The sequence below is a fragment of the Sarcophilus harrisii genome, chromosome 5, assembly GCF_902635505.1.
Source record: "Sarcophilus harrisii chromosome 5, mSarHar1.11, whole genome shotgun sequence".
Lineage (NCBI taxonomy): Eukaryota > Metazoa > Chordata > Mammalia > Dasyuromorphia > Dasyuridae > Sarcophilus > Sarcophilus harrisii.
Genome location: NC_045430.1, coordinates 189,024,702 through 189,045,659, shown reverse-complemented (window position 1 = coordinate 189,045,659; position 20,958 = coordinate 189,024,702). Strand labels below are relative to the sequence as shown.

Below are 20,958 nucleotides of genomic sequence, written 5' to 3'. Positions count from 1 at the left end.
ATTCTCATGTACCACTCAATCAAAATCTGGTAGCTGTTGTCTCCTTCCTTCCTCAGTGAGTTTGAGGCTCTCAGTTTTGGTCCTACCCTCATAATAGAGGACTTCACCACACATATGGATTGTTCCCAGATACTCTAAAGACTTCGTTATGTAGCTTCCTTCTGCTCCTACACTGCACTTTGGCCATTTACAAAATAGGGGTACCTTCGATCTTGCCATCCCCCACAAATATACTACTTCCCCATTCAAGAAGTCTGAAATCCTCTTGTCTGACTGTAATCTCTGGGTTTTTTTACTGCTCTTCATTGGACATCACCCTCTTCTTCATCCATACCCTAACCTAGCCCTCTTCCAAGCTGTCTCCCTTGGATTTGTTGTTCACTCCTCTTCTCCCCACCTGGCTTATCCTCTAACTTTTGGTGGATCCTCTTCTCCATGACACCTGGTAATCATAGGGTTCTTTCCTAGGCTTGCTTCTCTCCCTCAATGCTGTTTCACTTGGTGATCTCATCAGCATCCATGCATTTAGTTGCCATCTCTGTGCTGATCATTTTTGTTTTTGTTTTTGTTTTCTTTTCCTCCTCTCTCTACTTTTTTTTATTTGAGATCTCTTCCTTTCACATTTCTTTTACCTTGTGTGATACATTGAACTCTAGCTTTCTCCTAGCTACATCCGATTTCTTGGCACCACTTCCAAAACTTGCTATTCCTTCTCCTATATCTCCTGATACAGAGAGTCAGGAGGAGAAATTGTTTTGCTCTTTGCTTCTCATTGATAGTTTCAGACATTCCTTAGCTATTTTTTTAAAAATCCAAAACAGAATTCATTATCTTTCCCTACCTCACCAAACCCCCATAACTCCCCGCCTTCAGCCCCAAATCCATCCCTTACCTCCTCTTACATTTTAGTTGAAGCCTTCCCTTATCCTTCTTAATTCCAATGCCTTCCCTTTGTGAATTATTTTTTATTTATTTTGTATGTATTTTGCTTTCATATATTTATTTTACATGTTGTCTTTTTTATTAGGTTGTAAGCTCCTTAAAGCAGGGACCATCTTTTGCCTCTTTTTGTATCCCCTGTGCTTAGAACAGTGTGCCTGGTACATTGTGGGCACCTAATAAATGTTTTTTTGATTGATTGATATTGGGTGTTAAATAAGAAAAACAAGAGGATCATACGTGGATTAAAGGCTTCAGCTGCTAGTCAGATAGGAACTTTCTGTGGTCCTTTGAGTGTTTTGGCAACACATATAGTAATAACACTTTAATGTTATTTCTATAAAGAAGGGAGGAGCAGGATGGGGAATGATAGATATTGGAGAAGAAAATTGATGCACTATTGGTGGACCTGTGAATGGATACAACCATTCTGAAAAGCAGTTTGAAATTATACACAAAAAGTGATTTAAGGGTGCTTGCCTTTTGATGCAGTTTATACCACTACTTTGTTTATACCCCCCCCCCCCAAATCTATAAAGTGATAAAGAATGAGATAAGGAAAAGAACCGAACAATTTATACAACATCTAACAAACATCATTGAAAGCTGTAAGAACTATGATTAGTAGATTCACCATCCGTGATTCCAGAGGACCGATAATGAAACATTCCACCTTTTCACAGATAAATTTAGGATATAGAATGAGACCTTATTTTTGCACATAAGCAAGGAGGGGATTAATTTTGCTTGATTATAAATATTTGTTACAGGAAATTTGTTATTTGCTTTTTTTTTTCTCAATATAGTGAGAGGTAAGAAGAAAATAATTAATTAAAATTTTCCTTGCCTGTCCCCTACCTCTTTTTAAAAAATAATATTTAATAATGGTTTTTTATTTTCAAAATACATGCAAAGATCGTTTTCAACATTCATCCTTGCAAAACCTTGTGATCCAAAATTTTCTCCCTCTCTGCCTACTTCCTAGCCAAATAACCCAATATAGGTTAAACATGTGCAATTCTTCTAAACATGTTTCCAGATTTATTATGCTACACAAGAAAACTCAGATCAAAAATAGAAAAAAAAAATGGAAAAAAATAAAGCAAGCAAATAACATCCAAAAAAAGATGAAAATACTATGTCATGATCCACATTCAGTCCTCATAGTCTTTTCTCTAGATTCGGATGGCTTTATCACAAGTCTATTGGAATTGCTCTGCCTATCTCTTAATACTGTAGTGATTTTGTTGTTCTTTACTTTAGAATTTGAAACAGACTCATGATGTTAGCAACAAGATAGTTGTCATGGCAATGAGTCCTTGAGCTCCAATTGCTGGAAGTTTTGTGGGAATTGGGGAGGGCAGAGACTCTGATGGTTGGCTGGAGGGCATCTTTCCTAGCTCAAAATCTTTCTCCCCTGGAATGTGGTGATCCTGAAGAAACTTGATGCCTTTTCTGTGTACCTTTAAAAATTAAAATTTGAAAAAAAAATAGAATTCTTAAAATTAAAATGTACATACTTTTAAAAAAAAGGAAATATGAAATGGAGACAGTTTCATATAGTCTTTTTTTGTATTTTGCTTTGTATATAGTTATACTCTTTTTTGATTTTTGATTTCTGAATAGAAAATTAAACATGATAAAACTAATATAAATAATTTCTAATATGAATAATACAGCATTCTCATGACCTGGTATATTTACTTGAAGGTTACAGAAAAGCATTTTAACATTCAAATAGGACACATTTATTAGAATAATAAATTTGTGTCAATAGTTTCTATATCAGATACTGTATTTTTTTGGATTCTATTACCACAGGTCTTGCTTTTTGGCTAAAATTCTATCTTTTCCAATCTTCTTTCAGAATGGTTTTTGAAATAATCTGCCCATCTAGAATGTGATTTCAATTTGAAGAGTGGGAAGATGGATTGCATTCTTCACATGGCCAGTTGTAGGGCTTATTTCTATCATAACCATACCTCCTTTTTCCATACCTTCCTTTTTGCTGTTCAAGTTCTCAAACTCCCAGATGAAATGTTGGTTCATCTGGATAATTATAACTGCTTTAAGACTCTAGGTAGGAGTTTTGGGGAAAGATGATGAAGGACAAGGAATTTCAAAACCTGACTAAAGTCAAGAGAATTTTTCAAACCTTAGTGGAGGAGACAGGAAGAGAGAATCTCAAATGTTAGCAAGAAAAAATAATTTCAAGATAAGAGTATACATGTACATATTTGTATAGATATATACATAAACACATCTTAGAATATTTTTATAAACTTTTATTTGAATTTTAAATGAATGATTTCCTGCTAACAATATTTTTTTTTTTTTTTTTTTTTTTTTAGTGCTGATGAAATCATTATAAAGATGAATGGTAGCCAGTTGACACAAAGATACCTGGAGAAACATGGATTTGATGTGCCTATTATGGTTCCCAGAATAGATGATCTAGGACTTAGACTCCCTCCACCAACTTTTTCTGTTATGGATGTGGAACGTTATGTAGGTATGAACTTTACACTGAAATTTTAAAATATCAAGGGGAAGATAAATAGCATGAGTAAAAATGATTGCTGTCCTGACCTGATATTTAGAATAGATAAGAATTTTTATGTTGGATTCTTTTACTAAATTTATAATTCCTTGGATCATTGAAATATACGTGTGTGTGTGTATACATATATGTATACACACACATGCATGTGTACCTATATATGTATCTATATATGTAAATGTTTGTGTATGTGTATACATACATGCTTAGTCCATGAGTGGTACCTAATAAATGTTTGTTGACATGCAGAATGATAGCCAGAATTGAGACAGAAGAAATAAGCCTTTTATGGGCTTCCTTATCAGACTTTTTAAAATGCTCCCTTATTCTGACTCTTTAACAAATTCAGTTTTACAATGAAGTTGTGAAATGCACGGTATATTTTGATATCTATAGTAACAGTCACCTCTTTCAGTAGGAAAAGGAACTGCCTTTTATCATCTAGTTATTTTTTTCTTTAAAAGAGCTTGTTAAAGAGAAGACACTATCAAAAATTTTAAAAGCTATATGTGTTATGAATGATTCAACAGGATCACATGCCGTGTATATGTTAACATCTTTTAAGTATCAGTGCTATCAGTGCATTAATTAGGGGATGTTGACAGATCCTTCTCTTCAGAACTTAAAAACTTAGAATCATAGAACTTTAGAGCTAGAAAATACCTTTAGAAGCTGTCTAATTCAATTTCATTTTATTGATGAAGAAACTGAAAGTAAGGTCATAGAACTAGAGTTGGAAAGGACCTTAATAGTCATGCATTCTAAATCACTCCATTGTGCAGATGAGGAAGTGGAAACCTAAAGAAGTTAGGTGATCCAGTGACAGAACCAGAATTCAAACCAAATTGACTCTAAATCTGTTCATCTTTTCATTTTGGCTAGTCTTTGTGAAAAAAGTTTCACAAAGTTTTTTCTTTCTGTGTGTGGGGGGAGGGGAGATCTTGCTTTTTTGCTTATGGATTTTGAGTCTGAAAGCGTGAGCATATGGAGTATTTTACAATACATGTAGGTAGTTTTATATGTAACATTAATGGCAAAAAGCAGTATTTGACTTAAAAAAGCAAAATCTAGAAAATATCCTTGTTTATGCAACAAAATTTTATATTTGACTTAGTGTTCATCCCAAATTAATTCAGGTTTTTAAAAGTATTTTAAGCATTTGGTAATTTATCAAATATTAATTAGACTATAATTTCTCTTCATAGGTGGTGACAAAGTAATAGATGTCATTGATGTGGCAAGACAGGCAGACAGCAAAATGAAACTTCACAACTATGTTAAATACTTCATGAATCCTAACCGTCCAAAGGTGTTAAATGTGATCAGCCTTGAATTTTCAGATACAAAGTGAGTAGTTTGGTTTAGGGGTTACTAATGGGGTAAAGTATAATTTAATGTTAAATTGAGCGTGGTAATAAGCATACTCAAAATCTTGAGAAATTTTAGAATGGTGATATTATGGGTTTTATTTTGAAAGAATATGATAATTTTTGTTTGAAGTAATTCATTTTAAAGTTTGATTATATTTTAGATCTAATTATTTAGAGTTGTTTATGGGGGAAGAGATGTTAATGTTGATAAGTTTTCAATTTTATGTTTCTTTTTTAAAGGATGTCAGAATTGGTGGAAGTTCCTGATATTGCCCGAAAACTTTCATGGGTGGAAAATTACTGGCCAGATGATTCAGTCTTCCCTAAACCATTTGTTCAGAAATATTGTTTGATGGGAGTTCAAGATAGCTATACAGATTTTCACATTGATTTCGGAGGCACTTCAGTCTGGTACCATGTTCTCTGGGTGAGAATGGGTGGCATGCAGTCTTTTTAAAAAAAAAAAATTCTTTTTATTTATTTGTTTTTGAAAATTTTGGTAGTATTTTATTTTTTCAATTGCATGTAAAAATTGTTTACGACATTTGAGTTCTAATTTTTTTTTCTTCTTCCCTCCTTTATCTCTCCCCTCCCAAAAAGCAAGCAATTTGGTATAGGTTACAAATATAAAGGCATTTTAAACATATTTCCATATTAGTCATGCTGTGACAGAAAAATCAGATCAAAAGGCAAAAACCATAAAAAAGAAAAAACAATTTAGAAAAAGGTGAAAATAGTATCCTTTGATCCCTATTAAGCCTCTATGATTCTCCCTCTGAATGTGGATGGCATTTTCTATCCCAAGTCTCTTGGCATTGTCTTGGATCAGTGTATTGCTTAGAAGAGTCAAGTGTATCATAATTGATCATCACATAATCTTATTACTGGGTACAGTGTCCTCCTGATTCTGCTCACTTCACTCAGCATCAGTGCATGTAAGCTTTTCCAGCATTTTCTGTAATCAGCCTGCTCATTTCTTATAGAATAATAATATTCATATACCATAACTTACTCAACCATTTCCCAATTGATGGGTATCCACTCAATGTCCAGTTCCTTGGGTGGCATATACTCTTTTTATTTAATATTTTTTAAATTATTTTAATTTTAATTAATTATTTAATTTTAATTATTTAATTATTATTTAATTTTAATTAATTTATTTAATATTTTTATTTAAATATTTTAAATATTTGTATGTAGTGGAATTTTTGTGCTTTGTGCTATTTTAGTCCTCTTTAGTAAGTTTCCTACTAAAAAGAATCATTTAATAAAACCAAATAAAATTTTCTTTTCATTTGCCTAGACTGAAAAGAAAAATTAGGAAGTAAGCCAGTGGATGGATTAGGAAGTTTAGTATCTCATCTTTTCTTGAATAGCAATTCTTTCCTAAATGTTTTCCTTTTCCTTTTTTTCAGGCTAAATCTTTTTTCATCTTAGATGTAATAAGGATGTGGGTGGACTTTACTATAGGGTCATGTTATATAATCTTAACTATCCCCTACTTTTAAATTATTTTTTGAGTCATTTCATATCATATGTTTCCACACTTTCCTTTTCTCGTTCAGTTCCTTTCTATAATCTCAAATAATCTGGCTTTCTGTTTTAATGAGATTAAAATCACAGGTAGTAAGCTCTCTTGTATTCATTCTTTTTTTTAGTTTTAAGGAACGTTTTAAGGAACTTTGATGCCAGGCCCAGGTGACCTAAACCCTAAGCCACCCATACAAGGCAAAGGTTATTAATCAAACAACAAGCTCTTAGTACGCCTCAGGAATATAAAGGAAAAATAAAATCAGTTTTTGCCCACAAGGAGCCTACATTTTAATGGGGAAGATAACTTAATAAAAAAATGATATAGAATAGATGGAAAGTAATTTTAAAAGAGAAGACTAGCAGCTGTGGGGACTGGAAAAAGCCTCCTGCAGATTGTGGTGCTTGATTAAGGCTTTGAAGGAAGCCAGAGATCCCAGAAAGCTGAAGAAATAAGAGCATTCTACACTGGAGAACAGGTGTGGAGATCAGATGAAGGAACACCAAGTAGACAGTATGGCTGGACTTTATAGTGCATGGAGAAGAAAGTAATAATTTAGAAAGATAGGAAAGGGCTTTAAATCTCAACTGGATGACTTTGTATTTGAACCTGTAGGTAGTAAGAAGTAATATGATCAGACCTATATTTTAGGAAAATCCATGGTAGGGTGGATTAGAGTAGGGATGGACTTGAAATGGGTAATCGAATAAGAAAGTTTTGCCAGAGTGATCTCATTTCTTTCTTTTCCCTCCCTCCTTCTCTTCATCCTTCTTTAGTATCCTGTTTTTGACCATTGCCCAACTGTTTTTGTTTATTGCTTGAGTGCCCACAAGAACCAAAAGGTCATTGTCTTTAACCCAGTGACCACTGTTAGAAAAAGGTGAACACTGAGTGGCAACTGCAACCATAGCCAGAGTCATATGTATGACATATTCTACATAATGGATTTGTAATTGCTTGAAGTTGAGGTCAGTTTCAGATTCATTGATAGTGTTTAGGTCTGCTGCTTTTGGCATACTTACTGATGATTATCTTGGATTAAAGACTTAATTCTGGTATCACTTCTTGCTGTATTTATTTGAAAATGGTTGCAGGGTGGGGGCACCGAGGTGGTACAGTAGATAGAGCACCAGCCCTGAAATCAGGAGGACCTGAGTTCGAATTTGACCTCAGACAACTAACACATCTTAGCTGTGTGACTCTAGGAAAGTCACTTAACCCCAATTGCCTTAGCAAAAAAAAAAAAAATGGTTGCAGGAGCTTTGAAGAGGTTCATATAAGCTAGCAAGGATTGATTAACTACTTGTAATATGCTTTTCTATGTTTAAAAAAAGGAGATTAGAATATCTGACTTGGTTTTCCCTAGTAAAAATTTGGATTTAGCCAAATTTTAGGTTGTAAGTTTTTATTTCATAAGGAATCCTATTTTCTCTTCATAGGGTGAGAAGATTTTTTATTTGATAAAGCCAACAGATGAAAATTTAGCACTCTATGAATCCTGGAGTTCATCTGTCACCCAAAGTGAAGTGTACTTTGGTGAAAAAGTAGATAAATGCTACAAATGTGTTGTGAAGCAAGGGCACACCCTTTTTGTTCCAACAGGTAAGTTTTTCTTCCTTGCACATGTGATTTATAGTTATTCAAGCAGAGTCTTTCAATTTTGGTAATGACATAAGTAAACTTAGCCTCTAGGCCCAAGCCTGGAGTTTGTCTTGGACACCCTGCTGAGGGCTCCACATATAATGCCCACTAATTCTGGTTCTGTGTTTCAGTACCAGGCTTTGTTATTCCCAAACTCTGACTGGTTCTAACCCTGCAGCAAAATACCTGGGGCTATAATTCACATTGTTCCAAGAGCCTGAGATGAACTTGGGATTGGTCACTGGCCTTAACCAGATAGGAAGAGATGTCAGTTGGGTGAGTCTGGGATGTGGTGCTAGTGCTTTATGTGGCGCTCTGATTCCAAGATTGCCTGACTCGGACGGCAGCTCTAAGTATCGCTGTCGTCTTGTTTGTGGTAGCTCTTTGCGATTATGGGACACAAAGCAATATATAACTGTAGCTTTTGTGTCTTTGCCCACCTTCTTTTTAGAGAAGGGGCATTGGATGCCTTGAATAGTAAGCATTTTAGAAGAGATGAATGTAGACCAAACCTGACTCTCCACCTCTTCTTGGTCATCTCTGCTGTGTTCCTGGTTCAGGCTCAGATGGAATGTGGACAATGGTCATCACTGGTACAGAGATTTTAGGGGATGAAGAGGTGGGGTTTGGGGGGAGAAGAAGGATATTGTGGCAAAGAAAGCATGTGACCCATCCCAGCTCATTGATGATTGTTGTCAATTTGGCTTCCGTGTTTGGGGCCTAAAGTCTGACTTGAAGATCACTCAGGTCTTACTCCAGTTAGAGCTTAGATCAGTCTGTAGACCTATGCTAAGAGCAGCTGTCAGGAGAGAATCTGTAAAGGAGGGTCCTGGAGAGAAGGTTGTTCTAGATTCAGACAGGCAATTTCTAGTTCTCTCCTAGAAAGAACATTGGATTGGGAAGGAGGAGGTCTCACTTCTAATCTTGACTCCTATCAACTAGATGTGTAATTTTGGATGTCATACCTTGGTACATTAGAGAGAGAGCTGCTATTATAGTGGGAAGGAATCAGAAGGCCCAGGTCCTAGGCTTGGTTCCGCTATTTATTAACTGCGTGTCCTTAGGCAAGTCACTTCTTTTATGAGCATTGGCTACCTCATTGAGGAGTTGAATAATGTGGTTTCTGGGACTTTTTTTCCTAATTCACATTTTACACTTTTCACTGAACCTCAGTTTTCAATATCTAATACATGAATACTGGACTAAATGGACCTCTAAGTGCCTGCTAGCTCTAAAATTCAATCTTTTCTCAATATTCACTTCTCTGATAAGCCTCAGCTCACTACTTGTAAACTATTGTGGTCTTGTTTTCAACCTACTTATCTTGGACCAGTGGCCAACCCCTTCAGTATAGCCCTTTCCTAACATGCTTTAACCCATTCCTCCCTTGGCCTTTCCACATTGTTGTCCAGCTAAAAGGGTCTCTCTTGTCTCTCCATGTCTGTCTGTGCTCCTTTGTTTCCAAAGCCCATGTGATGCTTCTCTTCCTTGAGTTCTCTGAGCACTCTGCCTGGATTTCCTCATGGTATTTCTGTCATCCTTTCTTAGATTATAGCTATTCTGTATATTTCTTTTATCTCATCAAGCTCTAAATGTCTTGAGAGCAGGATCTATGTAGAAGTTATCTTGGTGTTCTCAGGCCTAGCCTAATGTCATGTATGTAGTAGGCACTTAGTAAATGTTAGCTTTGGGACCTTGGAAGGTAGCCTGTTATATAAATAGGATTGAAATCTAATGGGGACTAGAGGAAGAGTCACTTCCAGAATCACAGTGATCCTCTACTAGCACTCTGTTGCTTTTGGCTTTCTTGGTCCAAGTGTGGACATCACTCTTTCTCCTAAATCAGCCAAAGTGAATGTTTTTCAGGAGAAAGTTTTGATAAGTCAAGTAAGGTTAAAATAACATGAGATACATGTATGTACAGAATAACACTGCAAAGCAAAGATTTATAGAACAGAGATAATTCATCTAGCTATTGACTGGCTTTGGTACACATTAGGCCTGATTTGGCCTAATATATAGCAGTGAAATGAAGCACTTGGTCATTCACCTTAACACAAAGAGGTTTTCTTAGCCATGACATAGAAAGAATATTCACAAAAGAAGAATACTCTAGCTTTAGCTTGGTTAGGCACCTGCCAGCTATCTACTCCCCTAATGTCCATGTAGAAACTTGTCTGGTAGCAAGGCAAGATTACTCTTGTGATCTTTAGTTATCCATCAGGTCTAAATGATATTGACTCCATGTGGGAAGGCCTTTTGATACCCTTATGGGACCAAGAAAGTTATCTCAGTATGGTCATAGACTCTAAGTTTACCTTTATTAGTAACCTTTAGAGTTAGTTTGATTCCTTAAAGCTTATTTAATTCATTTTAACCTATCAAGGACAGCCTGTCAAACCCAGTCATACTTTTCCTGATTTAATTACCAGTTTTACCTTGTACCCTTTTAGAAGGATGACTTAACAAAACCATATCATAATTTTATAATAATTAATATGTAACTGTGTAGAGAGACATTTATTTTCTTTCATTTATCCATTTAGCTATTTATTTTTATTATTGTAGCTTTTTATTTACAAAACATATGCATAGGTAATTTTTCAACATTGACCCTTGCAAAACCTTCTGTTCCAAATTTTCCCCTCCTTCCATCCACCCTCTTCCCTAGATGGCAGGTAATCCAATACATGTTAAATATGTTAAAATAGATGTTAAATGCAATGTATTTATACAGTTATCTTGCTGAGCAAGAAAAATCAGATCTATAAAGAAAGTAAAAAATCTGAGGAAAACAAAAATGCAAGCAAACAATAATAAAAAGAGTGAAAATGCTTTGTTGTGGTTCACACTCAATTCCCAAGGTCTCTCTCTGGGTGTAGATGGCTCTCTTCGTCACTGTACAATGGAATTAGTTTGAATCATCTCATTGTTGAAGAGAACCAAGTCCATCACAATTGATCATCATATAGTCTTGTGGCCAGATATAATGATCTCCTGGTTCTGCTCATGCTTTGTTGTGGTCCACACTCAATTCCCAAGGCCTCTCTCTGGGTGTAGATGTCTCTCTTCATCACTGTACAAGTGGAACTAGTTTGAATCGTCTCATTGTTGAAGAGAACCAAGTCCAACACAGTTGGTCATCGTATAGTCTTGTTGCCGGGTATAATGATCTCCCAGTTCTGCTTATTTTACTTAGCATCAATTCATGTAAAGAAACATTTATTTTCAAATAATGTTAAATATTATATAAAAAATTAGAACATATAGTAATAAGTTTTCTCCAGAAGGAACATGAAGGTCATTTTCTTCTCAGTCAGTGCACTGGCTAGTGCTTGTAAATATCTTTGCCTTTGAATTGTGATATAGGAGCACTGAACTCTACAACCAGATGTGGCCAATATCTGAATAACGCAGTGTTATTCTAAATGTTTTTTGAGACATTATTGAGACATTTTACAGACATAGGTCTGTATGTGACTGGTCAATTGACTATCATGTTCCCTTTCCCCAGTGTCTTCTCATATTCATTCTAGGCATCCCCAGTTTCTTCAGTATGACAGACAATTCATTCTCCTTTGTACACCTTCCAGTTTGTCAATATACCTTGTAAAATCTGGGTTGAAATAATCTTTCTGTCAGCTCTTAGAATACATTGGGGCCATTAACTCCTTTGTTCTGGATGCCTTATTCCTCAAATATTAGGTTAGGTAGCTCATCATGCTTTTGAATCATTGAGCTTATAGTCAGCTAATACACTTCAGTATAACTGTAAGTCTATTATTAGTCTGTCTTTCAGTTAGGTTAGTTAATTCTAATAGATAAGCACATTCAGGATCATACTATTTAATCGCCAATCAGAATTAACTACCTCCTTTGTGCCAAGCACTGTGCTAAGTGTTGATAATACAGAGACAGTAGTGACACAGTCCCTGCCTTCAAGAAGCTGACTTTTTTCTTTTTTTTTTTCCTAGAGCAAAAAGCATATAATAAAACACAAGGTATACAATGCCTGACTCATAAGCAGCTCTATATAAACGTTAGCTATTACTATTATTGCTACTACATAAAAACGAATTGAACCAAATAGCAAACATTCTTTTCCACCTGACTGCAGACAACTGCCATTTCCCATTCTTCCAGAAAAGTACCATTAAACTTTCCAATGAATCTATCTGTGAAGGCATTTACTTTGTAAAGAGGGAAGCAATATGTATATATTTTTTGGTATATACAGAGCACACACACACACACACACACACACACACACATATATATACACATATATATATATTTTGTCAATAGAAAGTACTAATAATTCAGGAAATGCTTTGGGGAGGTAATGTTTTTGAGTTGAATCTTGAAGAAAACTAGGGATTGTACAGGTGGTACAATCAGTCAATCAGCATTTATTAAGCATTTATTATGGGTGGGCACTATGCTGAGCACTGTGCTAAGTCCTGGAAGTAAAGCCATGTACATTCTAGGTATAGGGGACAGGCAGGACGAAGGCATGAAGATGGGAAAAGGAGCACTGTATATACAGAAGTGCAATCTGGTGTGATTGTGGAATTCTGGAGGGGAGTGTTATGTGAAAAGATTGGGAAAATAGCAGGGGGACAGATTGTGAAGAGTTTTAGGTGAAGAGGTGAATGATTTCAAATTTTCAAACCTGGGTGACTTGGAGATTAGTGGTGCCCTCAGCAGTAATGAGAATTTTATTAGATTTCATAAGTTTATTTCTTAGATTTCATAAGTTCATTTTTGGGGAAAGATAGTAACTTTTATTTTATACTGAATTGTTGATTTGAATTTGAGATGTTTATAAGACATAGCTAGAAACGTCTAAGAAGTAATTGGTAATGATAAGGACTGGAACTCAGGAGACACAAGACTGGATATATTGATTTGGATGTCATCTTCATAGAGATAATAATTGAACCCTTGGAAGTTGATAAGGTCACTGAATAAAGTATGAAGAGAAAAGCTAAGAGGGTACAAAGCAGAGCATTGGGGTAGACTGACAGATAATTGTCAGATGATGTGTCATGACACAAATATTGAGTTAGCAGAAGGAGGAGTTATGCGAGAGAGGAATATCATGAAAACCCAAAGGGGGAAAACAATCTCCTTTAGTAGAAAATTGTCAATAGAATGTTTTAGAGCATTGTTCCTTTCTTGTATCATGGATCTCTTTGGCAGTCTGGTGAAGCCTGTGGACCTCTTTTCAGAATTATGTTTGTTCCTTCATAATTGAAAGAAATGCTGAATTTCAGTTAGAGGTTAGTGAAAATAAGAAGGTCATTTTTTCCCCAAACAAGTTGATGGATCCCTTAAAATTATCCACAAACCCTTTAGGGATCTTTGGAACATAGGCTAAGAATATCTAGTTGAGAAGGAGATTAAAAAAAAGGCTATTAAGTGTAGCAGTTAAGAAATCACAAGTTTTGTTTTGCATGACTTCACATGTGGTTTCTTAATTGTGGGTGGAGATAAGGGAGACAACCTAGAACTCAAAAATCTTAAAAAAACATAGGATGGATATAACTGGAGGAAAATATTAAATAAGATTTTTTAAAAATTGTGAGTTTTAAATCGTTTATGTTATTCTTCTGGTGCTCTATGGCAAGAGAATCTCTACTGCAAGAGAAAGGTGGTATGCTGCGTACTTCACTATTAACAGACCTATGGGGAACAGGGATTGGTTCTTTTGTGGATCAGAGGTTTAATATCATTCATTGTTGTTTTCCTTTACATTATTGTGGTTAATTGTGTAAATTGTTCTTTTGAGTTTTCTTCCATCGATCTGCATCAACTTTTTCAAGTCATCCTAAGTTTTTCAATTCTTCAATCAATCAAATATTTAATAAGTACTTATTTTGTGTAAGGTTCTGTCTAGACCCTAGGGATATAAGTTTAAAGAATCCTCCCAAGGATTTTTCATTCTAGTGGGATAGACAAGTACATACAGATGATGTAAATATCAAACAAACTAATATAAATATATACAAAGAAGTCAAATCCAATGTTATTTAGAAAGGAAGACCATCTAGTGGTTGGGGAATCAGAAAAGCTTTGTGTAGAAATTGGTGTTTGTTCTTTATTTTAAAAGATTGGCATTCTTTGAGACAGAGTAAGGAGAGAATGGCAGGATATAGTCATATGGCATGTGTCCCGAGGAGCAGAGAAGAGATCATTTTTGATTGAATCACAGAATACAGAAGAGGGATGGATGGGGGATGTTCAGTGGCAGTGGGAAGACAGATTGGGATCAGGTTATCAGACTTCAAGAGCTGATAGTAGGAAATCATTGGAATTTATTGAGTAGATGAGTGACATGGTCCAATCTTCACTTAAGAAAATCAATTTGGTAGCAGTTTGTAGAACATCATGAATGTGACGAGAAATTTGAGGTTGGAGACCAGTGAGGGGGGGCTATTGCTGTTATTTGGGTGACACTTGATAGATGTGTGGGTGGAAATAATGGATCAGATGGGAGGAGTATTGTGGAAGTAGACACAGCAAGAGTTGGCAGCTGAGGGAGAAGTTGAGAATGATGTTTACGGTTTGGACTCTTGAGAGATGGGAAGGATGGTGATGCTCTTCAATGGAAATGAGGAAGTTTGGAAGAGGGGAAAGTTTTTTGGGGGAAGAAAATGAGGAAATCTGTTTTGGACATATTGAAGATATTGTGAGCTAGAAAAGACCTTAGAGGCTGCAGAGGAAGAAACTGAGGTTCACAGAAGTTAAGTGATTGCCAAGGGCCACACAGATAGTTAATATCTGTGGCAGAATTTGAACTCACATCTTCCTAACTCCAGCTCTCTTTCTACTCATATGCCACAATTTGTTCAGCCAGCGCTCTCTTTGTTTTTTGTTCATTGCTACCACAAAAATGCTGCTGTAAATAAATTATTTTTATATACATGCAAAATTGTCTTCTATCTTTAACCTCCTTGGGGTTGACTATAAAATAACTAAATCTTTCATATTAAGTGTTTATAATTGTTTACTTTAAAAATTTACATCAACCATTTCCCTATTATATTTTTGTGACAATGTCAAATTCACCTTACATAATTTCAGCTTTTCCAGATGTAGAAGAAGAATACCTGTAGGTGCAATGTTTCTTACCAAATCCTGGGTGTAGCTGCTGCTTCCCCCACCTAGAATTGCCCCTCTAGTAGTACCTGCAACTATTATAACCAACTTTTCTGTTCTCATTTCATATTTTACCTGATTGCAAGTCTAGTCTTTTAATCTACAACAATTTGTATTTGAAAAATAAAATCCCTTCTCTTATATTAATAATAATTTATCATTAAGTAGATCATTTACTTTTTTACATTTAACAAACTATGTTATTGGTATATTACATAAAGGGATTCTTTTCCATTAACTACTTATAATGACATGTTTTGCTGGTTGATCTCACAGTTGTTTTGCTTGACACTGATATATCGTGTCATTTCAGGGTGGATTCATGCTGTGCTCACATCTCAGGACTGTATGGCTTTTGGAGGGAACTTTCTACACAACCTTAATATTGGCATGCAGCTCAGGTTGGTTTTGTTAGTATTTAAAGATCTTATGTTTTTTCCTTTCTCAAGTAGAATGTTCTTCAAGCTTTTAAAATAAGAATTAATCATCTAGAATATGTTAAGGTGAGATCACTGGAGAACAGGATATGGGTACTATAGAGGAATTTTAAAAAAGACTTTTAAAGATTAATTTAACAACTTTGTCTGGAGCAGATTTCAGTGTATTTCATTTCTTCAAGAAAAAAAAATTATATCAAGAGCTGAAAAAATTAAGATCTGCCAAAATTTAAATACCTTCAATCTATACATGAGCTTTGTTTTGGCATTTACTGGATGAGCAAGACAATTTAAAGATTGGCCAAACTCAATTATGCAACATGGTGCTAAAAAAAGAGCAACCCAAAATCAGGATTGTTGCCTGAACACCTATTTTACTTGTTGCCCAGCATGTGGAGCTGTTTTCTAAACATATTGTTTTTATTTATTACAGTGGAATCCTGATAAAATTCCATCTGTTAAAAGATCACACATGGGGTTTGTATCCTAGTTTTCTGAAGTCCACCTTTTTCCTTACAAGTGCAGCAAACTTGATAAGCCCATTACCTGGATAAGATCATAGTTCAGTCTTGTCCAATTGTGGTCTTGTTAAGGTTTGACTGTTTAGTACTTTGTCTTGTATCTCATGGCCTGCCTATTTTATTTTTCTCAACATTATATCAGTTGGGTAAATATATTTAGTTTTAATATTATGTAATTATAATCCTTAAATATTATTTATTTAGGTGTTATGAGATGGAGAAGAGGCTAAAAACACCTGATCTTTTCAAATTCCCTTTTTTTGAAGCCATATGTTGGTTTGTAGCCAAAAATCTGCTGGAAACCTTGAAAGGTAATTATTTCGTTATGAACATAACTTGCTAAATGCTATCTCATGGTAAACAGAGAATTTCTCAACTGCCAACCTTTTGAGTTGCATCTTTCCCAAACTTATTTCAAGATTAATTTTTTAAAAGTGTAAAAAAAGTTAATGACTGTGATTTCTTGACAACCAGAAATTCCTTTTTCTTTTTTTTAATCATCATGGAATATTTAAAGTTGACATTTCATATGGTAAAATTTCATTCTTATTAGTTTAATTCTAGTTATTTTCTCTTTCTTATTTCATTTGTGCTAGTGTAATATTAAAGTTTATAGAATGTCCAATTTAATTTTTTTGTCTAATTTCATCAGTCAAGTTTTAAAATTAATTTCTCCAAATGATATTAATGAATAAAATATATTGTAAAACTGGAAACTGTTATTTCCCATAGAATAGAGGTAAACTTACTGAAGGAAGAAAAGAAGATAAATGTTTCAGTGCTTTGTCTTTTCATCATCATATAACAGAAATAAAAAAGAACATTACTTCCAGGGTATCATGAATACTATAAAATTAGAAGACTCCTCTGACTATTCATTTCCCCCCCTTTTTTGTGTATGTACTTTGGGCAAGGGGGAAGTACATCAGTCTGTGTTCTGGGCAATAGGGCAAATGTGGTGGTGAGCCCATAGGATCAGGCTGAGTGGCTGTGACTTTATAAAGAAAATCTAAGACTAATTTAGTAGCATTGGTTTACAAGTTAAAAAACTTATACTTTTGAAGTCTTGATATAATCAATGTGTTTATTAGCAGGTATCTATCAAGATTGTATCTTAACATAACTTTTTTCCAATCTTGTTACAGTGACCAGTCTGATTCTACCAATGCCATAAGAAAAAACAATTTTTTTCCAAGCCTTGTTTTCACAGCAACCTAAGTTGTAGTGTGTATATATGAGAGCAAATTTTAAGATAAACCAATAGAAATTTCTTTACTTTTAGCTAGCCTTGTAATTTCACATTGGAGGTCAGGCTGGTTTTGCTATATCTTTGGGTTGCCTTATATCCTAATTCTTCTTCTATTCCACCCTTGCCAGATTGGCTAGTTGACTATCAGTTGTGTACTTTTTAAAGATATCCATATTTTTATACTCATTTAAAAATACCTAAATATATCTTATTAAACAAAATTCATTTAAAAATATTAAAGACTTGGGGCAGCTAGATGACGTAGTAGATACAGCACCAGCCCTGAAGTCAGGAGGATCTGAATTCAAATCTGACCTCAGACACTTAACGCTTCCTAGCTTTGTAACCCTGGGGCAAGTCACTTAACCCCAGTTGCCTCAACCCCCCCCCCCCAAATATATATATATTATATTATATATTAAAGACTTGCTATGTTATCAAGCATTGTGCTAAGAAGAAAAAAGTAATAGGCAGTATTGGTGCTACATTATTAAATTTAATATGTACTTAAAAAACAAGCTGTATGTGATAGAAGCTCATGGTTATTATATAGTACTTTTTCTGTTCCTTGTATGTAATTGTGCATAGAAGTATTTATGTTTGTAGATATAGGTCAGATTCATAATTTTTAAAAAAGGAAAAGAAAAAATAAGTATACCATAAAATAAGGTATGTAACATGATGAGGTTCTAAGTTTCATGGGATTTTAGACAAGTCAGAATATCTTCAAAGAGATAGCATTTGAAGTGTCCATTGAAGGATAGATACAATTTCAGAAGAGATTGTGGATTCAGAGGAGATGGGCATTCTAGGCATAGAGAATAGAGTGCCACCAAAAAGGGAATGTGCGTGATCTTTTCAGAAAGTGATGATTTTTGCTGTTTCCCAGTGAACGTGTAACCTTTTTTTAGTTTAAATCCAAACATTTTACATTTTAAAAATCTTTTTATTGGTGTTTAACTTTCCAATAGCACTCCTTTCTCCTCCCTACAGTAGAAGTCTCCCTTGTAACAAAAAATGCTAAGTAAACCAAACCGTCACTGTACTCATCCCAGACATCTTTTGCAATATCCCATATCTATCATCTTCTCCTGGGAATGTTTTTGTCATATGTCCTCTGAAACCAGGATTGGTTATTGCATTTAATCTTTTAAATTGAATTTGACCCTTTAGTATTATTTTCATTTGCATTCTTGTTTTTATATATATATATATATTGTTTTCTTGATTCTTTCTTTGTCCTGCATTATTCTGTATAAGTGCCCCCTTATTTCTCTGAATTCTTCATATTTGTCCTTTTTTATGGTATAGTACTATTTAGATGATTATCATAGCTGCTGTTTATCTTCCAAATGTTGTCTGGGTCCTTGATTGTGTTTTACTTATATGAAAAATTCCTTTTAACTGCTAATTTGGGTCTAAACTGCTTTTACTGTTATTACCTATATAATATGTAAATTGCTGCCTTTACTCCTTTTATTTTCCAGAATTGAGAGAAGATGGTTTCCAGCCCCAAAACTACTTAGTGCAGGGAGTCAAGGCATTGCATACTGCTTTAAAATTATGGATGAAAAAAGAAGTAAGCCATTTTTTTTTAGTTCTAATGATTATTTTTTTATCAGCTAAATTGATTTTATGGTGTTAACATTTTGGGCGTGAATCTCAACAAAACCTTGAACTACTGGAGGAATAAAATAAGGTTTATTGGTAAACATTTCATTGTTTGTCATAGTCAGATGTATGATAACTTGTGCCATATTTAAGATATGACCTAGATCTATATCTGAAATCAACCTGTGTTCACAAAAAATCAATGAGTTTGAAAATGGAAGATGGGGGAATGGACCTCATTTGTCCTTTGTGTAATTCTGATAACTAATGAAAAAAAATCTGTAGACATCTGGTCTCTGCTTGACAGTCTTCAAGGAAATTAATCATAAGGGGGAGGGAAAAAAGCAAATATACATATATATTTGTGCAAACCACACATATACAATACATAGACATGCATACATATACATATATATATATAGGATGTAGAGTAGAATAGGAATGTCAAATCCCTGGCATGAGCTCTACTAGCAGAAATAGAGCATAGGATACAAGTATGAGTTTGATAGTACTATCCCTAAAATGAAGTTTTATGCTACATAAAGACAAAATAAATATTTGTTTAATCCATAACTCTTGGGATTGAAATTGATATTGTAGAAGTAAAATTACCTCATCCATGGTCACAGCTAACATGTAAGAACCAGGTTAAGAATTTAGGCCTCTTTACTTTTAAGTTATATTTTTTTACATCATACTATACTGCTTATTTATTTAGATGTGCTTATAAAACTTCTAAAATGAAGGAAGTGATTATGTGGGATCTTTAATTTGCCTGGGTATTTTTATGAAATATAAACTTTTATTATACTGCTTATTTATTTAGATGTGCTTATAAAACTTCTAAAATGAAGGAAGTGATTATGTGGGATCTTTAATTTGCCTGGGTATTTTTATGAAATATTAACTTTTATTTTTGTTTCTTTATGTATCTAAATACAGCTTGTATCAGAACATGCCTTTGAAATTCCAGACAATGTTAGACCGGGACATCTCATTAAAGAACTTTCTAAAGTAATTCGTTCAATAGAGGTAAGAATAGAAATGGTTATCTAAATGAATATTAAAGTTCTGATTTTTTGAGGCACATAATTATAATATTCTAAAATAAACTTTGGAGAACTATTCCTTGCTTTAGAAAATGCTATATATGTTAGATCTTTTAAATGCTAATTTAACATTTTAATTTCAGAAAGTTTTAGAGTAAATTGGGGACACTGTAATGAAATTGTGTTTTAATTGGACTCACTAGGAAGCATGCCTTTGGGGATATTCAAAGAAGGAAAAAAAAAGACATTTAATACATTTTTGAGCATAGGCCTAAAATCAGAGAGCCATCCACAATTTTCATGCATAACTTCTTATAGCTCCTAAGAGATTAACAAATAATCGGTAATTAGAGAGCTAACGCAAATATAGCTGAGGGAATGGAGTTAGTAAGCAAAGAAATTTGGAGAAATAAATCTTAATTTAGTAGGACAGTGTTTTATAGGATGATCAATATAAGTCATTGAAGAAGAGAGTATTAGGGAAACTTGATTATAAGGTGCCATTTTTAGAATAACCATAAAGCCAAAAGATTAGTTTTAAATTCATTAAAGAACTTTTTTGGCAACTACTTCAGAGTTTGAAGGATAGTCACCTAACAATTCAATTCATACATATTTATTAAGACCCTTTTATGTATGAGGTATTGCACTAAGTGATGTAATAAAAAAAAAATAAAATTTTTCTTGTCCTCAAGGAATTTGCATTTTATAGGGAGAATTCAATATGTACACAATAAATATAGAATAATTTGGGAAGAAAGAGGAGTAATAACTGGAGGGTCCAGGAAAGCCTTTAAAAAAGAGATGGCATCTTGAACAGAACCTGAAAGAAAAAAAAAGACTTCTGAGAGGCAGCAGTAAGAGATAAGGGCTTCCCAGGCTGCAT

At 34.3% G+C, this 20,958-nt stretch overlaps 1 protein-coding gene across 2 annotated transcripts in view; it reads left to right on the top strand.

Moving 5' to 3' along the window:
* KDM7A (lysine demethylase 7A) overlaps nt 1-20,958 on the top strand; it is an 86,943-nt gene that overhangs the window by 39,448 nt on the left and 26,537 nt on the right. For both annotated transcript variants that reach the window (XM_031939177.1, XM_031939178.1), the window contains exons 4-11: nt 3,291-3,451; nt 4,705-4,846; nt 5,110-5,296; nt 7,843-8,005; nt 15,519-15,606; nt 16,368-16,474; nt 18,900-18,991; nt 19,966-20,055. In XM_031939177.1, the coding sequence (XP_031795037.1) occupies nt 3,291-3,451; nt 4,705-4,846; nt 5,110-5,296; nt 7,843-8,005; nt 15,519-15,606; nt 16,368-16,474; nt 18,900-18,991; nt 19,966-20,055 (1,030 nt within the window). The remainder of the gene's footprint in view (nt 1-3,290; nt 3,452-4,704; nt 4,847-5,109; nt 5,297-7,842; nt 8,006-15,518; nt 15,607-16,367; nt 16,475-18,899; nt 18,992-19,965; nt 20,056-20,958) is intronic.